Below are 23,889 nucleotides of genomic sequence, written 5' to 3'. Positions count from 1 at the left end.
TTTTAGCAGCAAAGGAACCAACATACAAGAAGCAATTATCAAAAACAACAACAGCGGCAAAAAAACCCCACCTGGGTTAAGCCTGCTCCATTAGCATGGTAGCAGTCCTTAGTCAAGTTGGGTTGGACTTGGCTTAATCCTGTGCTTGGCTTGATTCGCTTCATCTTCTGATTACATGAAGGGTTAATAACACTTTATACAGAGTATTAAGGGACTGGTGGATAAAACATATGAAAGTTGCAGGAATTGGGTGTGTCTAGTTTCATGAATAGAAGGACTAGGGGTGACAGGTGTTCCGATATCTCAGGGGTTGCCCCAAAGAAGAGGGAGTCAATCTATTCTCCAAAGCACCTGAAGGGAGGACAAGAAGCAATGCGTGGAACCTAATCAGGGAGAGAAGCAACCTAGAACTAAGGAGAAACTTCCTGACAGCTAGAACAATCAATCAGTGGAAGAACTTGCCTCCAGAAGTTGTAAACACTCCAACACTGGAAGTTTTTAAGAAGAGTTTGGATAACCATTTGTCTGAAATGGTATAAGGACTCCTGCTTGAACAGGGGGTTGGACTAGAAGACCTCCAAGGTCCCTTTCAGCTCTATTCCAATTGATTGATTGATTGATTGATTGATTGATTGATTGATTGATTGATTACATATGATGGATGGATGGATGGATGGATGGATGGATGGATGGATAGATAGATAGATAGATAGATAGATAGATAGATAGATAGATAGATAGATAGATAGATAGATATGGGTGGGTACATGGTTGGATGGATGGGTGGATGGATGGATGGATGGATGGATGGATGGATGGATAGATAGATGATAGATAAATAATAGATAGATGATAGATAGAAGATAAATAATAGATAGATAGATAGATAGATAGATAGATAGATAGATAGATAGATAGATAGATAGATAGATAGATAGATAGATAGATGTGGGTTGGTGGGTGAATGGATGGATGGTTAGATGATGGATGGATGGATGGATAGATAGATAGATAGAGATATAGACAGACAGACAGACAGACAGAAAGTGTGTGTGTGTGTGTGTGTGTGTGTGTGTGTGTTTGTGTTTAAAGAGAGTTTCATTTAGCACAAATATATGAAAATGCATTGTAACAAAACTGCCCAACAAGATCCTTAGAATTTAAGATCAATTGAAAGACAGAAGGAAAACAATACAATGAATTATTCTTTTTCACCCTTCCCATGAGAATCCTTTTTCTCTCTCTCTCTCTGTTTTTGAAACAGAAATTATTCAGCCTCTTTGGATTTGAAAGACATAGCTAACAAAACGGAAATAACTCCTAATAACAAAACTAGAGCAATAGTGCATAAACATGACAGGTTAAGTGGAAAACATTTTGCTGGTGACATTCATATCAAAATGCCAGCCTGTCTTTTTTAAAAATAAAGTAAAAATATAGTATCACTGAAAACAAAAATGAAGCATTTATTCTTGTCTGGCAGTTCCACGTACCTACAGAATTTACACATATGTGAGCTGATAAACTAGGGAACATGCTTATTTATTTCAGTCACAAAATATCAACAACCAATTGATAATAGAATAACATGGACCTTGAAGGTCATCTAGTCCAAACCCCTGGTCAAATGGTTGTCCAATCTCTTCTTAAAAGCCTCCAGTGATGGAGCATCCACAACTTTTGAAGGCAACCCATTCCACTGGTTGATTGTGTGATCCAATATTCTCTTGAAATGGCCTTCGGTTTGGCCATTTGTGCTGGGGATGAGTTTGGGGTTCTGAACTTCACTCTTCTTCTCCTGAATTCTCCTTTGTTGGGTTTGTGTCCAATGATCTCAAGACAAAAGAGGCAACTCAGGAGTAAGGCTTGGAGATGATTAGCCCCTCCCATAAGACATAAAAGACAAGCAAAGGGACAGGAGCCTTTGCAGGAAGCAACTTTGTTCATTCTGGTCGGTTTAAACTCTGAAGCTCCATGTTGACTTTGTGCTCCATTTGGCCTTCTACAGCTAATTGGCAATTAGCTACCAACAGGATAAGATCATGGCTGGCTACACCTAACACAAGTTCTTTAAAGCTGGATCAAGGGAGAACTTTTAACAACCCCTGTGCTGATGACACATTAAATAAATAAACCATCTCTTGCCTGTCACACCCACCTGACCCACTAGAGCGAGGAGGCAAGAGACATTCTGAATCCTGTCCCCTAAGGAGCTACATCTGGTGGGACCCAGAAGAAGGGCCTTCTCCGTGGTGGCTCCTTCCCTTTGGAATATCACCCTTTCAAAAATTAGACTGGTTCCCACTTTGACATTCTTTTGTAAGGCTCTGAAGACTTGGTTTTGTGTGGGCAACCCGGAGTGGGATGGAGGCTATCAAATGGTTGTGTGTTGTCACCAGGTTGGTGGGAGAGGAGTTATTATTTTGTATTTTGTTATTTTCTATACTGTGTTTTTATTGCTTGTAAGCTAGCTAGAGTCACTGTGAATGAGGAGATGGCCATATCATCGTCTTTTGATGTCCTTTAACATAATCCCTTGCGAGGTGGAGTCTGTGCAACTGAATGGAGAATGTTTTTACTGGCCAGATGCCCTTCCTGTCACCAATGTGGAGTTTTGTTTCAGCAGATATATTCTCATCATGCCCAGAGAGAGAAATATCTGCCTCTACCTAGGATCGAACTTATAGCCTCCTGATTGTGAGGCGAGAGGTCTACTTCTAGGCCACCGCACCAAGGAGATGGCAATATAAATTTCCCAAATAAATAAAATAAAATAATAAATGAAAGCTGGCAAGCAGGCAGCTCTTATGGAAAGCATTATCAGGGACAAAGAACCGGGCCTTACATCAAGATTTACTGCTCAAGCTCACACACAAGAATCTAGTCAACTAAAGTTCAATGCTAAATTGGTGCCACATAAGCATCAATGGAATTCAAGAAGTATTGAATTTGGATCGTTTGTGGCAATGTATTGATTCTAGGCTGATGACTCACTTAACTCTGCCCCCAACTCTGCCTACTCATCTATAAACATACACCTGCCCCAGAAGCAATTTATACCAGTATCCTGAACATCCAAATTTGATGGAAGCTTGAGGGAATCTCTTCCGCAACCTTTCAAGAAACTTTATATTCGAAAGCAATTTATTTCAGGGCTGATGAGCCTGCATGTATGTTTAATTTCTCCCCTTGAACATGGAGTCAGCCACCAAATTTCATAACAGGAAATCATTTCGGGGAAAAGTTTGCCCTTAAATTAAATAGAGGTCACTCTACTCGGGACCTCCGAAGACATGCTGAGACTCAATTATCCCAGAGGAAAGGTCCAGAATACCATCTGTTCATTTTCAGGGAAGATCCTTGCCCTGCTCTTCAGACAGTTTAATTAAGGCAGCCTTATGCAGAGATGTTGCCTGTGGCGAAAGACAATAAAATCCATACAGTTTGAGGTAGTTGTGACAAGTGATGGGCAAACAAGGGACATCTGTTGAGCCAGCTCTCTAAAATATTTTGATTTAACACTTGTGAGGTCTCCAGACCAGGAAGGGTGGATGGGAGCTGTGTAAGACAACCCAGCTACAGAACATCGTGCTGGAAAATGCTTTCTAGCCATTAGTTAGAAGGTCCTGTGTTTGGCCTGTTTCCATAGAGCAAAATCAATAGTTTAGGGTATCAAACTGTTGCTTTCTACATTCTGCCTACCTAGTCAGAGGTGATATTCAGCAGGTTCTGACCAGTTCTAGAGAACCAATAGTGGAAATTTTGAGTAGTTTGGAGTACTGGCAAATACCACCTCTGACTGGCCCCGCCCCCATCTATTCTCCACCTCCCATTGAGTCCCAGCTGATTGGCTGGGTCTTCTTTTGTTGTCCTGCACAGAAGAACAGAGCTGGAAAGCAGGTTAGTGGGGTGGGGAGGGAATGGGGATTTTGCAGTATCCTTCCCCCAGGAGTGGGGAGGGAATGGTGATTTTGCCCTGTCATGCCCACCAAGCCACGCCCCCCCCCAAGCCACGCTCACAGAACCGGTAGTAAAAAAAAAATGAATCCCACCACTGTGTAACTTCAAGGAGCCCTCATGACAGTATCACTTAGTAGGGCTAACAGAATGGAAGATCACAGGTCCTGCAATAGTTCTAACTGTGTGTAGAAGAGAATGTTTGTAGCTCAGGGTTGAACTGAGCTATTGAATCCTTGGTGCTGTCTGAGCTTGGTGGTTTTCCTGCAGATGTTTCATTACCCAAACTAGGTAACATCGGTGCACTGATGCAGTTACCTAGTTTGATAATGAAACGTCTGCAAAAAAATCACCAAGCTCGGAGAGCACATCTAACTATCTCTCAAGGTCTTATTTACCCAAGTGATCTGGAATTAGTGGGTAGCTAAGTTTTAAAACGTATGTCTGTATATATTGTATACAAGGAACTACTTAAAAAAAATAGATACACATAGAAATAGTGTCCCTCTGTGAGGGAAATGGGTGGTTAAAAAGATAGAAGATAGAAAGATGAGAGGGGGGAGAGAGAGAGATGAGAAAGCTGAGAGAGAGAGAGAGAGAGAGAGAGAGAGAGAGAGAGAGAGAGAGAGAGAGAGAGAGAGAGAGAGAGAGAGAGAGAGAGAGAGAGGCAGGCAGATATAGACTGAGAGATAGAAGGATGGATGGATGGATGTTTGGAAGGATGGAAGTTTGGAAGAATTGAAGGATGGATGATAGAGAGACATAGATTAAGGAGATAGATTATACATTAGAGAGAAAGAGGGAGGTAGATAGAGAGTAAGTTATTAGTAAAAAACCTGGAATTTTTCCATACTCAGCTTCAAAAATAAAGTATAGGACTAATTTAACCCAAAAGTTGGTTTTCTATTTCTATGTACAAAACTTTTCCTATTCACTAAATTTATGGACACTATGAAATGCAAACAATACTTCAAAGCAGCCTTAAAGCACTGCAAAGTTGGAGGATTTGTTATACTATTCCATTCTAACATGAAAAGAAATAAGCATAGAAAAAGGAAGACACAGCTATTTGTTATGTACAGTGTAGGTCTTCCTTCCAGGCTGAGAGCGAGTCTAGGAGATTTAAATTGGATTCTGCTTTTACAAAGGTGAGCATAAAAAAGATTTAGTTAGTGTTTGGGTATATGTGTGTTTTATCATTTTGGTGGATAATCTATATTTAGGCAACTTACACGATTAAAAGTGTTTCCAGTAAACCTTTTATGTATCAAATTTGATATGCCACCCAGCTCACCGAAGGCAATTGTAGGCATTGAATAAAATGCAGGATAGAACATTAAAACAATAAATAAAAGTCTTAAAATGCAATTAAAATAAAATTAAGTAGGATGGAGAGAGAAGGAGCAAGGTGCACATAGGAAGGAGGTCAGGTATTCTCTGCTCCTTCAGCCACCTCCAACCTGCCACACCCTCATTGGCGAAGAGCATAGAATAATAGGGTTGGAAGGGACCTTGGAGGTCTTCTAGTCCAACCCCCTGCCTAGGCAGGAAACCCTACACCACTTCAGACAGATGGTTATCCAAACTCTTCTTTAAAACTTCCAGTGTTGGAGCATTCACAACTTCTGGAGGCAAGTTGTTCCAATGGTTAATTGTTCTCACTGTGAGGAAATTTCTCCTTAGTTCTAGGTTGCTTCTCTCCTTGGTTAGTTTTCATCCCTTGCTTCTTGTCCTGATGCTTTGGAGAATAGCTTGACTCCCTCTTCTTTGTGGCAGCCCCTTAGATATTGGAACAGTGCTATCATGTCACCCCTAGTCTTTCTTTTCACTTGACTAGACAAACAGGATTCTTGCAACCGTTCTTCATATGTTTTAGCTTCCAGAACCCTAACCATTTTTGTTGCTGTTTTCTGCACTCTTTCCAGAGGCTCAACGTCTTTTTTATAATATGGTGACCGAAACTGGATGCGGTATTCCAGGTGTGACCTTACTAAGGCTTTATATAGTGGTACTAACACGTCACGTGATCTTGATTCTACTCCTCTGTTAATGCAGTCTAGGATCGCATTGGCTCTTTTGACTGCGGCTGCACACTGCTGGCTCACATTTAAGTGATTGTCCACTAGAACTCCAAGATCCTTCCCATTCACTTTCAGTTGTATATTTGTAGATCCACTTGTACTGTGGATAAACACACACAGGCAATCAACCAGATAGACAGATAATGTATTAAGCCAGGAAAAACCCTGGTGAGAAGAGCTTTTGACTGTAGTCATTAGAGATTAAAAAAAGGAAAAAAAAACCTTTCTAATTTATTCTTTTGTACTGTGGAAATGTATCTCTGACAATTGTTTTTAAATATGAAAATAATTGAGTATGAAATAATCTTTTTCCATATATCCTGTTGCGGTAATGGATGATAAGATGCCACCCCTATTCTTTGTAATTCAAAGAAATGGAGATAAAGATATTGGTAAGAATGATGACAAATTAATCATATTTGAGTTCTCATTTTTTTCCTTTCGTTTCTTTCTTTTTTTAGGATTCTTTTCACCATGGAAAACTCCAAAGCCTGTAAGTTTTTTATTTACTAATTATTGTTCTTAGAATGCGTAAGACTCATGGTTGAGAAGAAAATAATGAGTGTAGAAAACAATCACCTGCATTGCAAGATTTTTTAGGGTACCCTACTGCTAATTATAGGAATATAAATCTAATATGACTGTAAAAGGTATTTAGACATATACTTATTGGCTTGAAAGCAAGTATTTCTTACTGGATTTAGTGTTTCTGATCTATGAAGCATATAGAAATTATTTCCTTCCCTCTGTCCATGTGGAGGCAGGACTGTTTGGCAAATGTACACTTAAAACCCAATTAAAAAAAGAAAGAGAGAGATGATATAGATAGATAGATAGATAGATAGATAGATAGATAGATAGATAGATAGATAGATAGATAGATAGATAGATAGATAGATAGATGGATGGATGGATGGATGGATGGATGGATGGATGGATGGATGGATGGATGGATAGATGAGAGAGACAGAGAGGGAGAGGGAGAGAGATAAATAGATAAATGATAGATAATTGATAGAGAGAGAGATAATAGAGGGTTAGAGAGAGAGAGTGGTAAATAGATTGATAGTGGACAGACAGATATGCGTGGGTGTAGGTGTGAGTGAGAAAGAGGGAGAGGGAGGGGGAGGGGATGGAGGGAGAGAGACAGAGACATAGAGAGACAAAGACAGAGATTAAAAGAAGTTTAAATCAATGAAGGTTGAGATAACAATTCTCCAAAATTGAACCAGTGGATTGACCTTGGAGGTTGTGAATTCTGGTCATACCTTGGTATGAAGCCAGTGTTGACTTTGACACAATCTTTGGACAAAGCAAGGGCAAACCACTTCCCAAAAATGTCCTTAAAAACTGCAGGGACATTCGAGAGACACCTGACACCAAATAATTGAAAGATTGTCTATTGCTCTTCATCCTCAACTTATAGGCTACAAGAAGGGAAATCACCCTCTTAACTTTCTTCCGAGAAAACTTGAATTTATTTATAAGAACGAGATGGATTAAACAACGGCATCTGAATTCCCCAATTTAATTTCAGCCAGGAACTCTGGAGAAGGATTTGTGTGCAAGCCACTACAAAAAGATATCAGGGTTCATAATTTTAGTATACCTTTTGAGATGAAATGGAGAACTTGGCAAGTGATTCCCATAAATCTAGATGTAACTTCTACTTTTAGAATTGTGTATCATAGAAGATATTACTTTAGCTCCAAATTTAATGGCCAGTGGGACAAAATTGCTGCCTTTATGTTATCTTGCTCCACTTCTTAGGATATGATATATCTCTACTGGGACTCCAAGAAAAATCACTAAAAATAATGTTCTCTGCACATGTTATACTTCTGACAGTATCGTTAATTATTTACAAATGGCTGAGATGACAGTCCTGTACATAAGACCTGGTGTTGAGTAGATATCTTCAAAATTATATTGCCAAATAAGACAGTGTAACTCAGGGGTCTCCAAACTTGGCAACTTTAGGCAGGGGTGGGATTCAAATTTTTAATAACCGGTTCTGTGGGTGTGGCTTAGGTGGTAGGCGTGGCTTGGTGGTCATGTGACTGGGTGGACATAGCTTGGTGGTCATGTTATTGGCTGGGCGTGGCCAACTCAACATCACTCACATTGAGGCACACATCTCCTCGCCTAGCCTCTCATGACTGTGGGGATGCTGCAACAGTCATAAGTATGAAAAACGGTCATAAGTCACTTTTTTCAGTGCCATTGTAACTTTGAATGGTCACTCCACACAAGCAAAGTACCAGCAAAGGAGGGGGGGGAAACTCCAGAGACGTTCCTGAGACAGGAAGTCTAGTTCTGCCAAGAATGTAATAAGGATTAACGGGGAGGCAGTTTCTGTAAGCAACACCAGAATGTTTCCTTCCTGCCTTCCTTATAGGATTAAGCCAGTAATTTCTTCTAACAACCGGTTCTCCGAACTGCTTAGAATGTTAACAACCGGTTCTAGTGAATAGGTGCAAACTGGTAGAATCGCATCCCTTACTTTAGGACTTGTGGACTTCAGCTTCATGAATTCCTCAGCCAGCCACGCTGTCTGAGGAATTCTGGGAGTTGAAGTCCACAAGTCTTAAAGTCGCCACGTTTGGAGACCTTCCTGGTGTAACCTGATTGAGAAAAGAAAAAGCTATGGGGTTTGTCTCCAGGATCTCAAGGTCTTGTTTCCTTTTCTTTGTTGTAGATGATGGAAAAATGGGACACTCAAGGCAGTCCACAGACAAGTGTATCTGCTCCAGCTGCACCACAGAATATTCCCTTCCCACCAGCCCTTCACAGAAGCTCTTTTCCCGATTCAACAGAGGCCTTTGACCCGAGAAAGCCTGACCCATACGAGCTGTATGAGAAGTCACGAGCTATTTATGAAAGTAGGCGTAAGTGGAAGCCATGGTCCACCTCTGCAGAAGCCTTGGCCAATATGTCTGTGGAGATTCTCAATCGTGCAGGTCATAGTTGTCCCAACGGTGCTTTTTCAAAAGGTGACTGGACTTGGTTTCCCCTTGAAGACATTCTGCTTCCCATCCCAAGGAGCTTCTTGTCAGCCTCTATCAGAACTGAAGAAGCTTCTTGGATGAGAAGGGAAGCATCTTCAAGAAGAAGCAACGTCTAGTTGCCTTTTGAAAAAGCATCTTTGGGACACTCAAATTGGCCCAATGGAATTGAACATTGTAACTAATTGTAAACCAGCTAATGCTTTTATTTGTTATGGAGACCAGGAGGAGAAAAAGAAAAGCTTAATGCACTTGTCTTAAATTTGCTGATGGCATCCCGATAATTAACTCTGGTAGGAACAGATGGGGAACGATACTGTTAAAAATTCTGTATATAGTCCTTACAGTGCACTATCCACATGTACTTTTCTGCTAAACTGCCAGAAGGAAGCAGGAAACTTTATATACAGAGCAAATGCAGCTACAAACTTATAAACACTGCCACCTGCTGGTTGGCTGTAGTTGTTGCACAAAATACATGAACATTGTATTCTAGTCATGCTCCAGTCATGTCTGGTGATGTTCATTGCATTTGTATAAATTGGCACTTTGTGGAGAAATGCTTGCTTTGAGTCCCCTTTCAGCATTTAAATCAAATCAGTCTTCATTATGGTCATAGACCATCATAGACCACTGAATGTCGGGATGGTTTCACAATGCAGTTTGCCTTTGCTTGATGTATACAGAATGCTTTTGCATTTTTTGCAATGTTTGCAGTTGAAAATGATGCCATTGCTTTAGATTAAGATTAATGTGTTTCCAACTAGTCTGTTATATATGCAGGTTCATAGAGGTATATATTGGAGGCTAAACCGTATGACGAATGGTTGTAGGAACTGGGAGCATCTAGTCTAATGAAGAGAAGGACTAGGGGCGACATTATAGCAGTCTTCCAATACAGATAGTCCTCGACTTACGACCACAATGGAGTCCAACTTTTCCATTGATAACTGAGACAGCTGTTAAATGGATTTTGCCCCATTCTACGACTTTTCTTGGCACCGTTGTTAAGTGAATCACTGCCTTTAAGTTAGCAACAACTAGTTCATCAAGTGAATCCGGCTTCCCCATTGACTTTGCTCGTCAGAAGGTCACAAAAGGAGATCACATGACCTCCTGGGACACTGCGACCATCATAAATACTTTGAGTCAGTTTCCAAGTGTGTGAATTTTGATCACGTGACTGTGGGGAATGCTGACATGGTTGTAAGTGTGAAAAATGGTCACAAGTCACTTTTTTCAGCGCCATTGTACCTTTGAACGGACACTCCATGAATGGCTGTAAGTCAAGGAGTATCGGTACTTGAGGGGCTGTCACAGAGAGGAGGGGGTCAACTTATTCTCCAAAGCACCTGAGGACAGGACACAAAGCAACAACTGAGTCACTATTTGTTCAGCACTTGTGCCCCATTGGGTCATAATTTCAGAGCTATTTCCTTACCTAAATTGAAAAACAGGGTGGGTAGATAAGCAGTGGAAGTAGCTTCCAACTCACTGTTAGCTTCTCAACTGTTGTTCTGACCCAAACCTGGTTCCAAGAGAGCAAACACGAAAGAAAGGTACAACCTTTTAATGTTTCATTTACGAATCCCATTCCTTCACAGATAAAAGTCTGCTTCCAACTAATTAGCTCTGATAAGAAAGAGCCTTGCCAAGTTTTTGCAAGGCTGCCAAGAACAACAGATAAAGTTCCTAAACAATAAATCGAAGAGTCTCCAAAAACCAACTCAGATATTCCTAACGTCCACTAGGCTCGAGTATCAAACTTCTTTGCCTTCTGCAAAGAACTCCGGTTTCTCAACTGGCTTTTATCTCTTAAGGGAGGGGCCATTACCTTGCAGCCTTACTCCCAGGTTGCCCATGCTGCTGCAGCTGCTCTTTCCTTCGAGCAGCCCTGCGCACACATGCGTGCTGGGCATGGGCTCCTCGGGAGCCTCTTCATCATTGCTTCCAGCCTCCACCATCTCCGAAGGCAGCACTCCACTCCCTGATGGTCCTGGCCCCATCCCTGCATCACACACAGGCCCCTCATCTGAGTCCTCGTTCTCCGAGACCTCAGCCATCCACACCTGCTGCCGGTGAACTGCAACAACCGTTCCAATGTTCGTGGGAACCTGTCCTCAAACATTGGACACGATGATCGCATGGCTGGGGCTGACTGGTGATACGGCAGCCCCGAAGCAGCCCCAACTTTGCCAAATTTTAATCCCACACAGGTCGTGAGTCCTGGATTTTGGACCCATTCTGTAAGTTAACCCATCTGTGGCAGGTTGGTTCAAAATGGATTGCTCTGTGATGTACTGTTTTGCCCAATGGAGGGTTACAACCAGGGTTGTCGAACTCGTGGCCCACGGGCCGGATGTGTCATATGCTGTCCACACCCAATTTAGCACAGAGGGAGAAAGTCACAATATGTCATGTGACAACACTGTGACGTCGCGAGTTTGACGCCCCTGGTACAGCAGTCAAACAGAGTTTTAACAGATATTTAATTGACATAATGTATGATCACGGTAGGGGACGCAGTGGCTCAGTGGCTAAGACATTGAGCTTGTCGATCAGAAAGGTCGGCAGTTCAGTGGTTCGAATCCCCAGCACTGTGTAACGGAGTGAACTCCCATTCCTCGTTCCAGCTTCTGCCAACCTAGCAGTTCAAAAGCACATAAAAAATGCAAGTAGAAAAATCGGAACCACTTTGGTGGGAAGGGAACAGCATTCCATGCGCCTTTGGGTGTTTAGTCATGCCGGCCACATGACCACAGAGACGTCTTCGGACAGCTTTGTCGCTTCGGCTTTGTAACAGAGATGAGCACCGCCCCCTAGAGCCAGAAACGACTAGCACATATGTGCGAGGGGAACCTATACATTTACGGCAACATAGCCAACTTCCATTTAGAATTTTTGTGTCATTCCAGGATCACAGTGTGTTGTCTCATGCCTTCCTCTGTGTTTGGTGTTTGAGTCATTTTACCCCTCTACAATGTTTTTAACAACAATGTTTTCTCGTTTCTGAGCTTCTGGGTGATCCAGTCAGCTATCTGCAGGAATTCAAGTCTTTCCACGTCTCTTACGCTTCCAACTCCTTAGAAGTTATTTCAAGGAGAAAAGTGTATCAGCGGCTTTTCAGCCAGTGGGATAGATGAAAGAATGAGAGAGACAGAGACAGAGACAGAGAGAGGGTGAGAGAGAGAGAGAGGCAGGCAGACAGAGACAGAAAGACAGAAATTAAACCAGATAAATGGACACAGCATACACAATATTGTAATGAAGAGGGGGTACAAATATTGTTTTATCTTCTTTTGTGAGGGAATTTCTGTTCCTGTAGGAGTACTCAGCAGTTAAGTAAGAATTTCTGCTCCTTGTTTTCTGTATTTTGAGATCGACAGAAGCAAAAAAAAAACAATGACTTCAATCCTTTTGAAAAAGTGGGGATTAGTAAAGGTGACCTAGAAGCATCCGATTGATTGATTTTGAGTTCTAAGTATAGACTTCCCTAATGAGGGCAGAGTAAGGTATTTGTTTGTCAAGTAGGATATATCCCTTGCATCAGTGAGGATGTTGTGGCTAGTGTTATCTGCACAGAACATAAAATAATAGGATTGGAAGGGAATTTGGAGGTCTTTTAGTCCAACCCCCACTGCTGATTTTACCAGAACCATCTAAATTGACCCAGAAATTGTACATAAAGCATAAAGTGGTCAGAAACCCTTCACATTCTAACACGTTCTCCTGTTAATATCCCTACACAGAGTATAAGATATATAAACCCAGGTGATACTCTGATAATTAATTGATCTCTTTCTTTGTCTGTGTGTGTGTGTGTCTGTGTCTGTGTCTGTCTCTCTCTCTCTCTCTCTCTGTGTGTGTGTCTCTCTTTCTCTTTCTTTGTCTGTCTGTGTGTGTGTGTGTGTGTGTCTGTCTCTGTGTCTCTCTCTGTCTCTGCCTCCTCTCTCTCTCTCTCTCTCTCTCTCTCTCTGTGTGTATGTGTCTCTGTCTATGTGTGTGTGTGTGTGTCTCCCTCCCCCCCCTCTCTCTTTCTCTCCCTGATATATGATGTAAGAGGCTTACCACTTAGGAATACAAATTTTCCCTCTATCATTAGACAGAGGTGTGGGGGGGGAGGCGGAAAGCTTTCAGTCAAAAGATATTCCCAGTTATTCTTCAACTTGGTGGGAGAGTTACTCCTCGTGACAAAATATTTTGGCGGCTTGTAGGATCTGATGATAAATCCAGAAGCATTTTCAGAGATGTTTATCAAAATACCAACACAGAGAAAGCACTGTGATGTGAAACCATTGTGATTGCTGGCAAGGAAACCCCCAGAGGATTTTTATGCTAATGGAAAGTGTCAGTTGTAGAGCTGATCGCTGCCACAGTCTCTTAAAACATCTATTTTTTTAAGAGTCTTTACTTGCTTTTAGACATGTAGAGATTTTGCTCAGACTCACTTTGAGAGAGAGACAGAGAGACAGAGAGAGAGAGACAGTTGTAAGTGTGAAAAACGGTCATAAGTCACTTTTTCCGGCACCGATCTAACTTTGAATGGTCACTAAACAACCTGTTGTAAGTTGAGGACCACCAGTATTAATCTCCTTGTCCAGTTCAGATCCTACTTGGGCTAACAGATCTTGCCGAGGTTTACAGCTAGCAATACCCCACTTCTTTTGAAAAGTTTGGTGGCTCAGCTGTTGTTTAAAAAGAAGAGAGGAACAATTGCTTCATAGTCTAGGTCTCTTAAGAGAAGCATCCAATTCAGAAAGTAGAATGCCACTGTACAGCATGAACTTACTCAGGAGTAAGCTCCATTGACTTCAACTGGTTTTATTGACAGGTTAGCCTTAGAAGACTTAGAATATTTTTATTGTCACTTTGAATCGGCATACATTGAAATGAAATTTCGTTGCATACAGCTCTCAAAGGGTTTCCACCTGTAATATACACTACATCATCAACTTCTTTTAATGACCCCATAATCCCTTGCGGGGTGGAGTCTGGGCAACTGAATGGAGCTGAGTGTTTACTGGCCAGATGCCCTTCCTGTCACCAATGCAGAGTTTTGGTTCAGCAGATATATTCTCAGTGTGCCCAGAGAGAGAAATATCTGCCTCTACCTGGGATCAAACTCACAACCTTCTGATTGTGAAGCGAGAGCTCCACCTCTAGGCCACCGCACCACTTCTAATATACACTAAAGGTAAAGGTAAAGGTTCCTTTCGCACATACATGCTAGTCGTTTCTGGCTCTAGGGGGCGCTCCTCATCTCTATTACAAAGCTGAAGAGCCAGCACTGTCCGAAGACGTCTCCGTGGTCATGTCTAAAGAGACAGCATGACTAAATGCCAAAAGCGCATGGAATGCTGTTCCTTTCCCACCAAAGGGGTCCCTATTTTTCTACTTGCCTTTTTTACATGCTTTCGAACTGCTAAGTTGGCAGAAGCTGGGACAAGTGACGGGAACTCACTCTGTGACGTGGCACTAGGGATTCAAAGCGCCGGACTGCCGACCTTTCTGATCGACAAGCTCAACGTCTTAGCCCCTGAACCACCACATCCCTCTTGTATATACTGCATAAACCTGAATAAATAAATACATACATACATACATACATACATACATACATACATACATACATACATACATACAAAATTATGCATATACCCACATAATATTATACTAATTACAAGTTACTGGACATACATAATGTCAGATCTTCCTTGATCCAAAGCCTTATTAAAGATTGCAGTCTCACACAGCTTCTTTTAAATCGATTGTCAGTTCTTTCCTTTTTAATCTCCTTGAAGCTTGCCAGGTTTCGCATGCAAGATTTAATTGCCCCAAGCTTAGGGCCTATCCTCCTAATTGCATTTCTGTCTATCTAATTGAGGATTATTTCATTTATTTATTTATTTTTAATAAAGACACAGTCAGGGAAAAGAGTTGAGACCAGCGAGTTGATTTCATAACCATCCCAGATTTTGTAATAAAAATGTTGGTATTTTTAGTTCGTCTAAAATGTAGGATCAGGAATCTCTGCCCAAATCATAAATTGTTTAGGGACATCGCTTCAAGCTTTTAAAATGTGCTCTGTGTCTTGGAGAGCATCAATAGGATGGATAATCATTTCTTCGTAGGAAAAGTCAAATTTATTTTCTTAACAAAAATGGAAGCTATCACCAGGCAACAAACAGCATTTTTTAAAAGTAGTAATGGCCCCAAAGGAGAAGGAGTATTTATGTAAGTTCACAACTTGAGTTACTTTTAAAGTCATAAAGTCGCAATCGATCAATCAATTAAGTAAGTAAATGCTCCAACACTGGAAGTTTTTAATAAGAGATTGGATAGCCATTTGTCTGAAATGTTATAAGGTTCCCAGGCTAAACAGGGGGTTGGACTAGAAGACCTCCGGGATCCCTTCCAACTCTGTTATTCTATTCTATTCTATTCTATTCTATTCTATTCTATTCTATTCTATGCTATATTATTCCATTCCATTGTTTCTATTCTATTCTACTCCACTCTACCCTACCCTACCCTACCCTACCCTACCCTACCCTACCCTACTCTGCTCTGCTCTGCTCTGCTCTACTCTACTCTACTCTATTCTATTCTATACTATTCTATTTTATTCTATTCTATATTATTCCATTCCATTGTTTCTATTCTATTCTATGCTATGCTATGCTATGCTATGCTATGCTATGCTATGCTATGCTATGCTATGCTATGCTATGCTATGCTACACTATACTATTCTATATTATTCCATTCCATTGTTTCTATTCTATGCTATGCTATGCTACACTATGCTATGCTATTCTATATTATTCCATACCATTGTTTCCATTCTATGCTATGCTATGCTATGCTATGCTATGCTATGCTATGCTATATTATTCTAAATTATTCCATATCATTGTTTCTATTCTATGCTATGCTATGCTATGCTACGCTATGTTATTCTATATTATTCCATACCATTGTTTCTATTCTATGCTACTCTGCACTATGCTATGCTATGCTACGCTATATTATTCTATATTATTCCATACCATTGTTTCTATTCTATGCTATGCTGCACTATGCTATGCTACGCTTTGCTAGTCTATATTATTCCATACCATTGTTTCTATGCTATGCTATGCTATGCTATGCTACGCTATGTTATTCTATATTATTCCATACCATTGTTTCTATTCTATGCTATGCTATACTATGCTACGCTATGTTATTCTATATTATTCCATACCATTGTTTCTATTCTATGCTACTCTGCACTATGCTATGCTATGCTATGCTACGCTATATTATTCTATATTATTCCATACCATTGTTTCTATTCTATGCTACCTGCTTGCTATACTATGCTACGCTATGTTATTCTATATTATTCCATACCATTGTTTCTATTCTATGCTACTGCTGCACTATGCTATGCTACGCTTTGCTAGTCTATATTATTCCATACCATTGTTTCTATGCTATGCTACGCTATGTTATTCTATATTATTCCATACCATTGTTTCTATTCTATGCTACTCTGCACTATGCTATGCTATGCTATGCTACGCTATATTATTCTATATTATTCCATACCATTGTTTCTATTCTATGCTACTCTGCACTATGCTATGCTATGCTATGCTACGCTATATTATTCTATATTATTCCATACCATTGTTTCTATTCTATGCTACTCTGCACTATGCTATGCTATGCTATGCTACGCTATATTATTCTATATTATTCCATACCATTGTTTCTATTCTATGCTACTCTGCACTATGCTATGCTATGCTATGCTACGCTATGTTATTCTATATTATTCCATTATGTTGTTTCTATTCTATGCTATGCTATATTATTCTATATTATTCCATACCATTGTTTCTATTCTATGCTACTCTGCACTATGCTATGCTATGCTATGCTACGCTATATTATTCTATATTATTCCATACCATTGTTTCTATTCTATGCTATGCTGCACTATGCTATGCTACGCTTTGCTAGTCTATATTATTCCATACCATTGTTTCTATGCTATGCTATGCTATGCTATGCTACGCTATGTTATTCTATATTATTCCATACCATTGTTTCTATTCTATGCTACTCTGCACTATGCTATGCTATGCTATGCTACGCTATATTATTCTGTATTATTCCATACCATTGTTTCTATTCTATGCTATGCTGCACTATGCTATGCTACGCTTTGCTAGTCTATATTATTCCATACCATTGTTTCTATGCTATGCTATGCTATGCTATGCTATGCTATGCTATGCTATGCTATGCTATGCTCTGCTATGCTATGCTATGCTATGCTATGCTATGTTATTCCATACCATTGTTTCTATTCTATGCTATGCTGCACTATGCTATGCTACGCTTTGCTAGTCTATATTATTCCATACCATTGTTTCTATGCTATGCTATGCTATGCTATGCTACGCTATGTTATTCTATATTATTCCATTATGTTGTTTCTATTCTATGCTATGCTATATTATTCTATGTTATTCCATACCATTGTTTCTATTCTATGCTACTCTGCACTATGCTATGCTATGCTATGCTACGCTATATTATTCTATATTATTCCATACCATTGTTTCTATTCTACACTATGCTGCACTATGCTATGCTACGCTTTGCTAGTCTATATTATTCCATACCATTGTTTCTATGCTATGCTACGCTATGTTATTCTATATTATTCCATACCATTGTTTCTATTCTATGCTACTATGCTATTTATTCCATACCATGCTATGCTATGCTATGCTATGCTACGCTATATTATTCTGTATTATTCCATACCATTGTTTCTATTCTATCCTATGCTGCACTATGCTATGCTATGCTACGCTATGTTATTCTATATTATTCCATACCATTGTTTCTATTCTATCCTATGCTGCACTATGCTATGCTATGCTACGCTATGTTATTCTATATTATTCCATACCATTGTTTCTATTCTATGCTACTCTGCACTATGCTATGCTATGCTACGCTATATTATTCTGTATTATTCCATACCATTGTTTCTATTCTATGCTATGCTGCACTATGCTATGCTACGCTTTGCTAGTCTATATTATTCCATACCATTGTTTCTATGCTATGCTATGCTATGCTACGCTATGTTATTCTATATTATTCCATTATGCTGTTTCTATTCTATGCTATGCTATGTTATTCTATATTATTCCATTCCATTGTTTCTATTCTGTGCTATATTATTCTATTCTATCCTGTTCTGCATTCTATTCTATTCTATTCATCAATTGATAAATAAACTGCAAAGTAATAAGAAGGGAAGATCCCAGGACAGTTTACCAAAATGTCCAAATTTGGACCACGTGACTGTGGGCATACTGCAATGGTCATCATTTGTGAAAAACCGTCATAAAATATTTTTTTTAAAGTGCCACCATAACTTTGAACTGCCCCTAAATGAACTGTTGCCAGACAAGGGCTACCTGTGCATTTTACCTGCTTTGAAATGGGGGGAAAAAACATTTAGAGACTGATAAGTTTTTTTTTCCCCACTCTGCTATTGGATGGAAAAGCATGACAAGTGAAGTCTGTCGATTCCAATGTTTACATTTAAGCATTTAAGCACCAAGTCAGACAATAATACTGTATATTTCAGTGTCTGGAGAAACATACATGTTATTTTTATCTCCCTGTTTTCTCGTTCAGAACAAGCTCCTCCCAGGACAGGGGTTCGAATGGATACCTCAGGCAAGTATTATTTTGCCTGTCCTTGTGCTACCCATCCTTTCTCATTTTTGTGATGTGCCTTGTTGAATTGAATTGAATTGAATTGAAATCTTTATTGTCATTGTATGTATATACACAGTATACACATGCAACGAAATTCACATAACACCCAGAGACCAGACCCAACACACACATGACAATCCCCAAATTCCCCTCCACTCGCCAAAATTCCCCACCCCTAAAAATACACAAGCATCCACACAACAGATCAAGTAATACTGTCCAACAGCTCACTGATGGTGGCCGTTAAGTTCATTGTTAAGTGCAATTATAGCTCTGGGATAAAAAAACTATTCAGAAAATGTGGGATTTGAGTTTTAATTGTTCTGTATCTTCTGCCAGAAGGCAACAGTTCACAAAGATTGTGAGCAGGATGGGAAGAATCTCTGAGAATGTTGTGCAACTTTCTCAAACAGCGAGATGCGAAGATGTCATCCGGGGCTGGTAGCTGGAGCCCAATGATATTCTGGGCAGTTGTCATGCCCCTGGTGGAGACTGACTCTGAGGGAGAGGAGGAACAGCCGACAGGGAGTGGAAGTGTGGCTCTGGAGGTTGTGGAGAAGGCTGGGAAAGGGCAGAGGCCAGCTGAGCAGTCAGAGGAGGACCCAGACCCATCCCCTCTCCATCCTAAGGCACGCAGGGAGGAGAGGATAAGGGAGAGACAGGGTCTCCACAGGAGGAGAGGGCCTTGATCCTCTTCATGGGCTGCAGCTGTGACAACTGAATAAGAGGACGGACATGCGTATGGGCGAACGCTGGAAACAAAGCGTGGAAATATCTCTAGTTTATGGTTCCTTTCTGACTTTGGTGTCCTTCCCAGTGTGTGTTGTCTGTGGATGTCTTCCAGCATTTTAATCTGAATTGTCTCAGTTTGCATCCATAGTTCTCCTTCCAGCTACTATCTTGGCATCTAATGGGCATGTGCTTGTTTGTGAATGAAAGGGGTCTGGAAAGAAGAGGGCTGAAACTGGCAAAAATAAATGTAAGCTGCCCAAAGTCGTATCTTGCCTGGTTTGTGTTGTTTTTTTCCCTCCTTCTGGTAACTGCTTGTGTGGGAGTTTTTTGTCTTCCATCAAGGATATTTGGAGCTAGGAAGCAAAGTGAAGGAATAAAAGGAGCTTCACCGGGTTTTTGTGACTGTGTTTATTTTGTATTCCCCCCTGGGTCATCACAGCAGTTTTAATTATTCTCTGTAGAGCTTTTTTTGTCTGCTACAGAGCTGCTCCCATACCATGCAAGAATGCTATATGTCAGGACACTCTCAATGGTGATGAGGTAGTAGGACAGAAGTAGGTGCTGAGATAGATTTATCTTCCTGAGCATTCTCAGGAAGTACAGCCTCTTCTGAGCCTTCTTTACAAGCATGTTAGCATTCATGGTCCATGAGAGGAGGTCCTTTGAGGTATAAGTGCCCAGAAATTTAAAACTACCAACCCTCTCCATCTCCTCTCAGCTCAGAGCCACAGTTGGCCACGAGTAGCCGATGACCAACCGTCCCATGTACCACAGCTTTTGTGTGTTTCAACTTAACTATGCCAGGAATGTCCATTGGTGTAGTAGAGTCTCCTGCTTGGGCTGGGGTGGGGCCCCACCCCGCACACCGCCCCCCAGGCGCCCGTCAAGCAGGCCTCTTGCGGAGCTTTCGGCCTCCAGCGGCCCCCCCCCCCAAAAAGGCCCCACGCACCGGCCCGCACTGCCGTACCGGCAGGCTGGGGATGGGCTGGACTAGATGACCTACAAGGTCTTTTCCAACTCTGTTAATCTGTAATCCAGAAACATGAAATGTTCTTCTCTTTTCTTAAGCTCTCAATGAAGGTTTAACAAATCCTGTGTTCATTTGCCTATGGAAATTCTCTGTCATTCAGATCATAGTTGTCCCAAAGGTGCTTTTTTTTCCAGAAGGCAACTGGACTTTCTGGTTTTCCTTTGAAGAGGTTTCGCTTCTCATCCGAGAAGCTTCTTCAACTCTGAAGAACAGCTCTGAAGAAGAGCTGAAGAAGCTTCTTGGATGAGAAGCAAAACCTCTTCAAAGGAAAACCAGAAAGTCCAGTTGCCTCCTGAATAAAGCACCTTTGTTCATTTTTACAACTACAACTGTTATTTAGACTATCATTCTGTTTATTAGGTCAGAAAAGGTATAGGGTCTCCTTCTTGAGCAGGGGGTTGGACTAGATGACCTACGAGGTCCCTTCCAACTCGGTGTTATTCTATTCTAATTATTACTATTACTATCTATCTGGCCTTTGAAAGCAATGCTGGGAGATGACTATCTCTGATCAATCTTATTTGGGCTCAAACAATAATACATTCTGATTTTTCTACAGAAATAAGGGGCACAAATCATGTGGACCCTGGAACGCTACGACCGTCATTAATATGAATCAATTGCCAAACATCTTGCCAAGAGTATTATTTATTTATTTAATCCCTTTTCCTAGGAATTGAAGGGCCCTTGATGCTCTCTGAGCTTGTTGGTTTTCTTGCAGACGTTTCAATACCCAAGCAAAATAACATCATCTGTGCACTGGTGGTGTTACCTAGTTAGGTAATAAAACGTCTGCAAGAAAACCAGCAAGCTCAGAGAGCATCAAGGGCAGAGGTGGGTATTCAGCAGGTTCTGACCAGTTCTGGAGAACCGGTAGTGGAAATGTTGACTAGTTCGGAGAACCGGCCAATCCCACCTCTGACTGGCCCCGCCCCCATCTCTTCTCCGCCTCCCATTGAGTCCCAGCTGATTGGCTGGATCTTCTTTGGTTGCCCTGCCCAGGAGAACAGAGCTGGAAAGCAGGTTAGTGGGGTGGGGAGGGAATGGGGATTTTGCAGTATCCTTCCCCTGCCACGCCCAACTAGCCACACCCACAGAATCGGTAGTTAAATATTTTGAATCCCACCACTGGATAAGGGCCCCTCATTTCAACCCTGAGCTATAAATATTCTCCTTTATTTCCTAGGATTTACTGTCCCTGTTGTCTCTTTTTTGAGGATAGATTCATTAAGTATGCAAACCAACTTATCTATTACTTCATCCACCATCATATTTACATAGAAAACTGTTTTCATCTATCAATTTTCTTAGCAAATGCCCACAATCCATCATATTTGTTTTTCTCTAGTGACATGTGCACAAAATATAGAATATGTTTGCCTGATGGTTTACAATGTATTATATTAGTGTTTATTTCTTTATATTTCATTCCAGTCCATTGCATTTGACTCCATTTGACTATTTTAATCCATTGCATTTCGAACCTGTTTCCTAGATTATTACAGGTGTGGGATCCAGGTGTGTCTCATAATAGATATTACAGCCAAACATGTAATGTATAAGGAATGTAACTGTCAACAAAATTTAGAGAGGTTTATATTTATATTTTGGATGTAGCTGTCATTTTTCACTCTAGCTGTGTTTTGCTTAGTTTTTAGTATTAATTTATCAGTATATTTAAATATTTAAAAGTGTGCTAAAAGTCTCAACATTTTCTAAATATAGAATACAATTATTTTAATGTCAAAGAGCTTTAATGGTGACCTGAAAGTGATTTACTTGCTTTGTTTTATTTATTAAACAAATTTACATGGCCAGCTGTCTCACAGAATGTTACTCTGGAAGCATGCAACAATTTATTTAAATAAAATAGAAAAATTTCTGTAAAATACCTACTACATCCATGGTAATGTTGCAACTGCCATGATTTGGCAATTGCAAAATCTTAACTCCATGATTTTATCCGTTCATGTTTTTATCTGCTGTGGGGTGTTTTGTTTTTTTTAACAATGGATAATTTTAATGTTTTGCAATATTTTTATGTTATAAGCCTCCCAGAGCTGGATACGAGCTGGCCTACAAATAAATTTCATAAATAAACGAATAACTGCCAGAATCCCAATATAGCACCATATTTTTTAAATGCAGCATGGAATATCCCGTTTACAAAACCTGCATAGGCTAACAAGCCCATGGCTATGTGGAATGAGCATTACATGAAAAGTTTTACATTGGTGTTTTTTTTTTAAATGTTTAGGTTTTCTTAGATTGAGCTTCTGCTCTTTTGCTTGTAAATCTTTCCTTTAAAAAAATCTATAGAAATTGCTCTTGGAATTTTTTCCCCCCATAAAGGCTTACTCCTAAAATGCTGTAGCAGTATTATATATACTGTAAACTCTTACTGATTAAGTCTAGGGCAGTGGAATGTTGATTGAGCTGATAAAAGTTGGCATTCAACCGTTTCTGGAGGACCGCAAAGTTTTCAGTCTTGAAACAAATCAATCCCACCAATGCAGGTATCCAAAACCATCTTCTGAAGAATGGCTTGCTAATTTTAAAAAATTGAGGGGGCTCCAAGAAAGTCAATCACATGAATTTTGATATGGACGTATGACAGGACTGTCTGTAGAGATTCTCAATCCTCCAGGTCATCCACAATGCTTTTTTCAAAAGGCAACTGGATTTCCTTTGTTTTTCCTTGAAGACTTTTCATTTTTCATCCATTCTTCGGTTCTGCCCACAAGTTCTGTCAGAAGTCAGACATGAAGAAGCTTCTTGGATGAGAAGCAAAACGTCTGCAAGGAAAAACAAAGCCTCTCAATATTTGAGGGGCTGCCCCAAAGGGGAAGGGGTCAAACCTATTTTCCAAAACAGCAGGAGGCAAGATAAGAAATATTGGATGGAAACTGATCCAGGAGAGAAGCAACCTGGAATTAAGGAGAAACTTCCCAACAGTGAGGACAATTAAGCAGTGGAACGGCTTACCACCAGAAGTTGTAGGTGCTTCATCACTGGAGAATTTTAAGAAGAGATGGACTTGTCTGAAATGGTATAGGGTTGGACGAGAAGACCTCCAAGGTCTCTTGCAGCTCTATTCTGATTGATTGATTGATTGATTGATTGATTGATTGATTGATTGACTGACTTTTGAAAAAGCACCTTTGGGACATACGTAAGAGAAAGTTTTGTTTTTCTGGTGTTTATTCTTCCCAGAGTTAAGGACAAATATAAATGCCTTGAAGACTATATCTTGTATTCGACATCAATTGATATTTAAACATCAATCAGAA

General features: G+C 40.3%; 1 protein-coding gene across 12 annotated transcripts in view; it reads left to right on the top strand.

Moving 5' to 3' along the window:
* The window catches only part of MAGI2 (membrane associated guanylate kinase, WW and PDZ domain containing 2), a 585,270-nt gene that overhangs the window by 491,365 nt on the left and 70,016 nt on the right, over positions 1-23,889 (top strand). For 11 of the 12 annotated variants that reach the window (XM_087967823.1, XM_087967826.1, XM_087967821.1 and 8 more), the window contains 3 exons: positions 6,500-6,531; positions 8,737-8,926; positions 18,754-18,795. In XM_087967823.1, coding sequence (XP_087823949.1) covers positions 6,500-6,531; positions 8,737-8,926; positions 18,754-18,795 — 264 coding nt within the window. The remainder of the gene's footprint in view (positions 1-6,499; positions 6,532-8,736; positions 8,927-18,753; positions 18,796-23,889) is intronic. The other variant, XM_087967822.1, reaches the window with a different exon arrangement.

This window comes from Notechis scutatus, chromosome 6 (genome assembly GCF_049901735.1).
Source record: "Notechis scutatus isolate UNSWTSFEM ecotype Mainland chromosome 6, rNotScu1.2, whole genome shotgun sequence".
Taxonomy (NCBI): domain Eukaryota; kingdom Metazoa; phylum Chordata; class Lepidosauria; order Squamata; family Elapidae; genus Notechis; species Notechis scutatus.
This window is presented reverse-complemented; position numbering and strand designations above follow the sequence as displayed.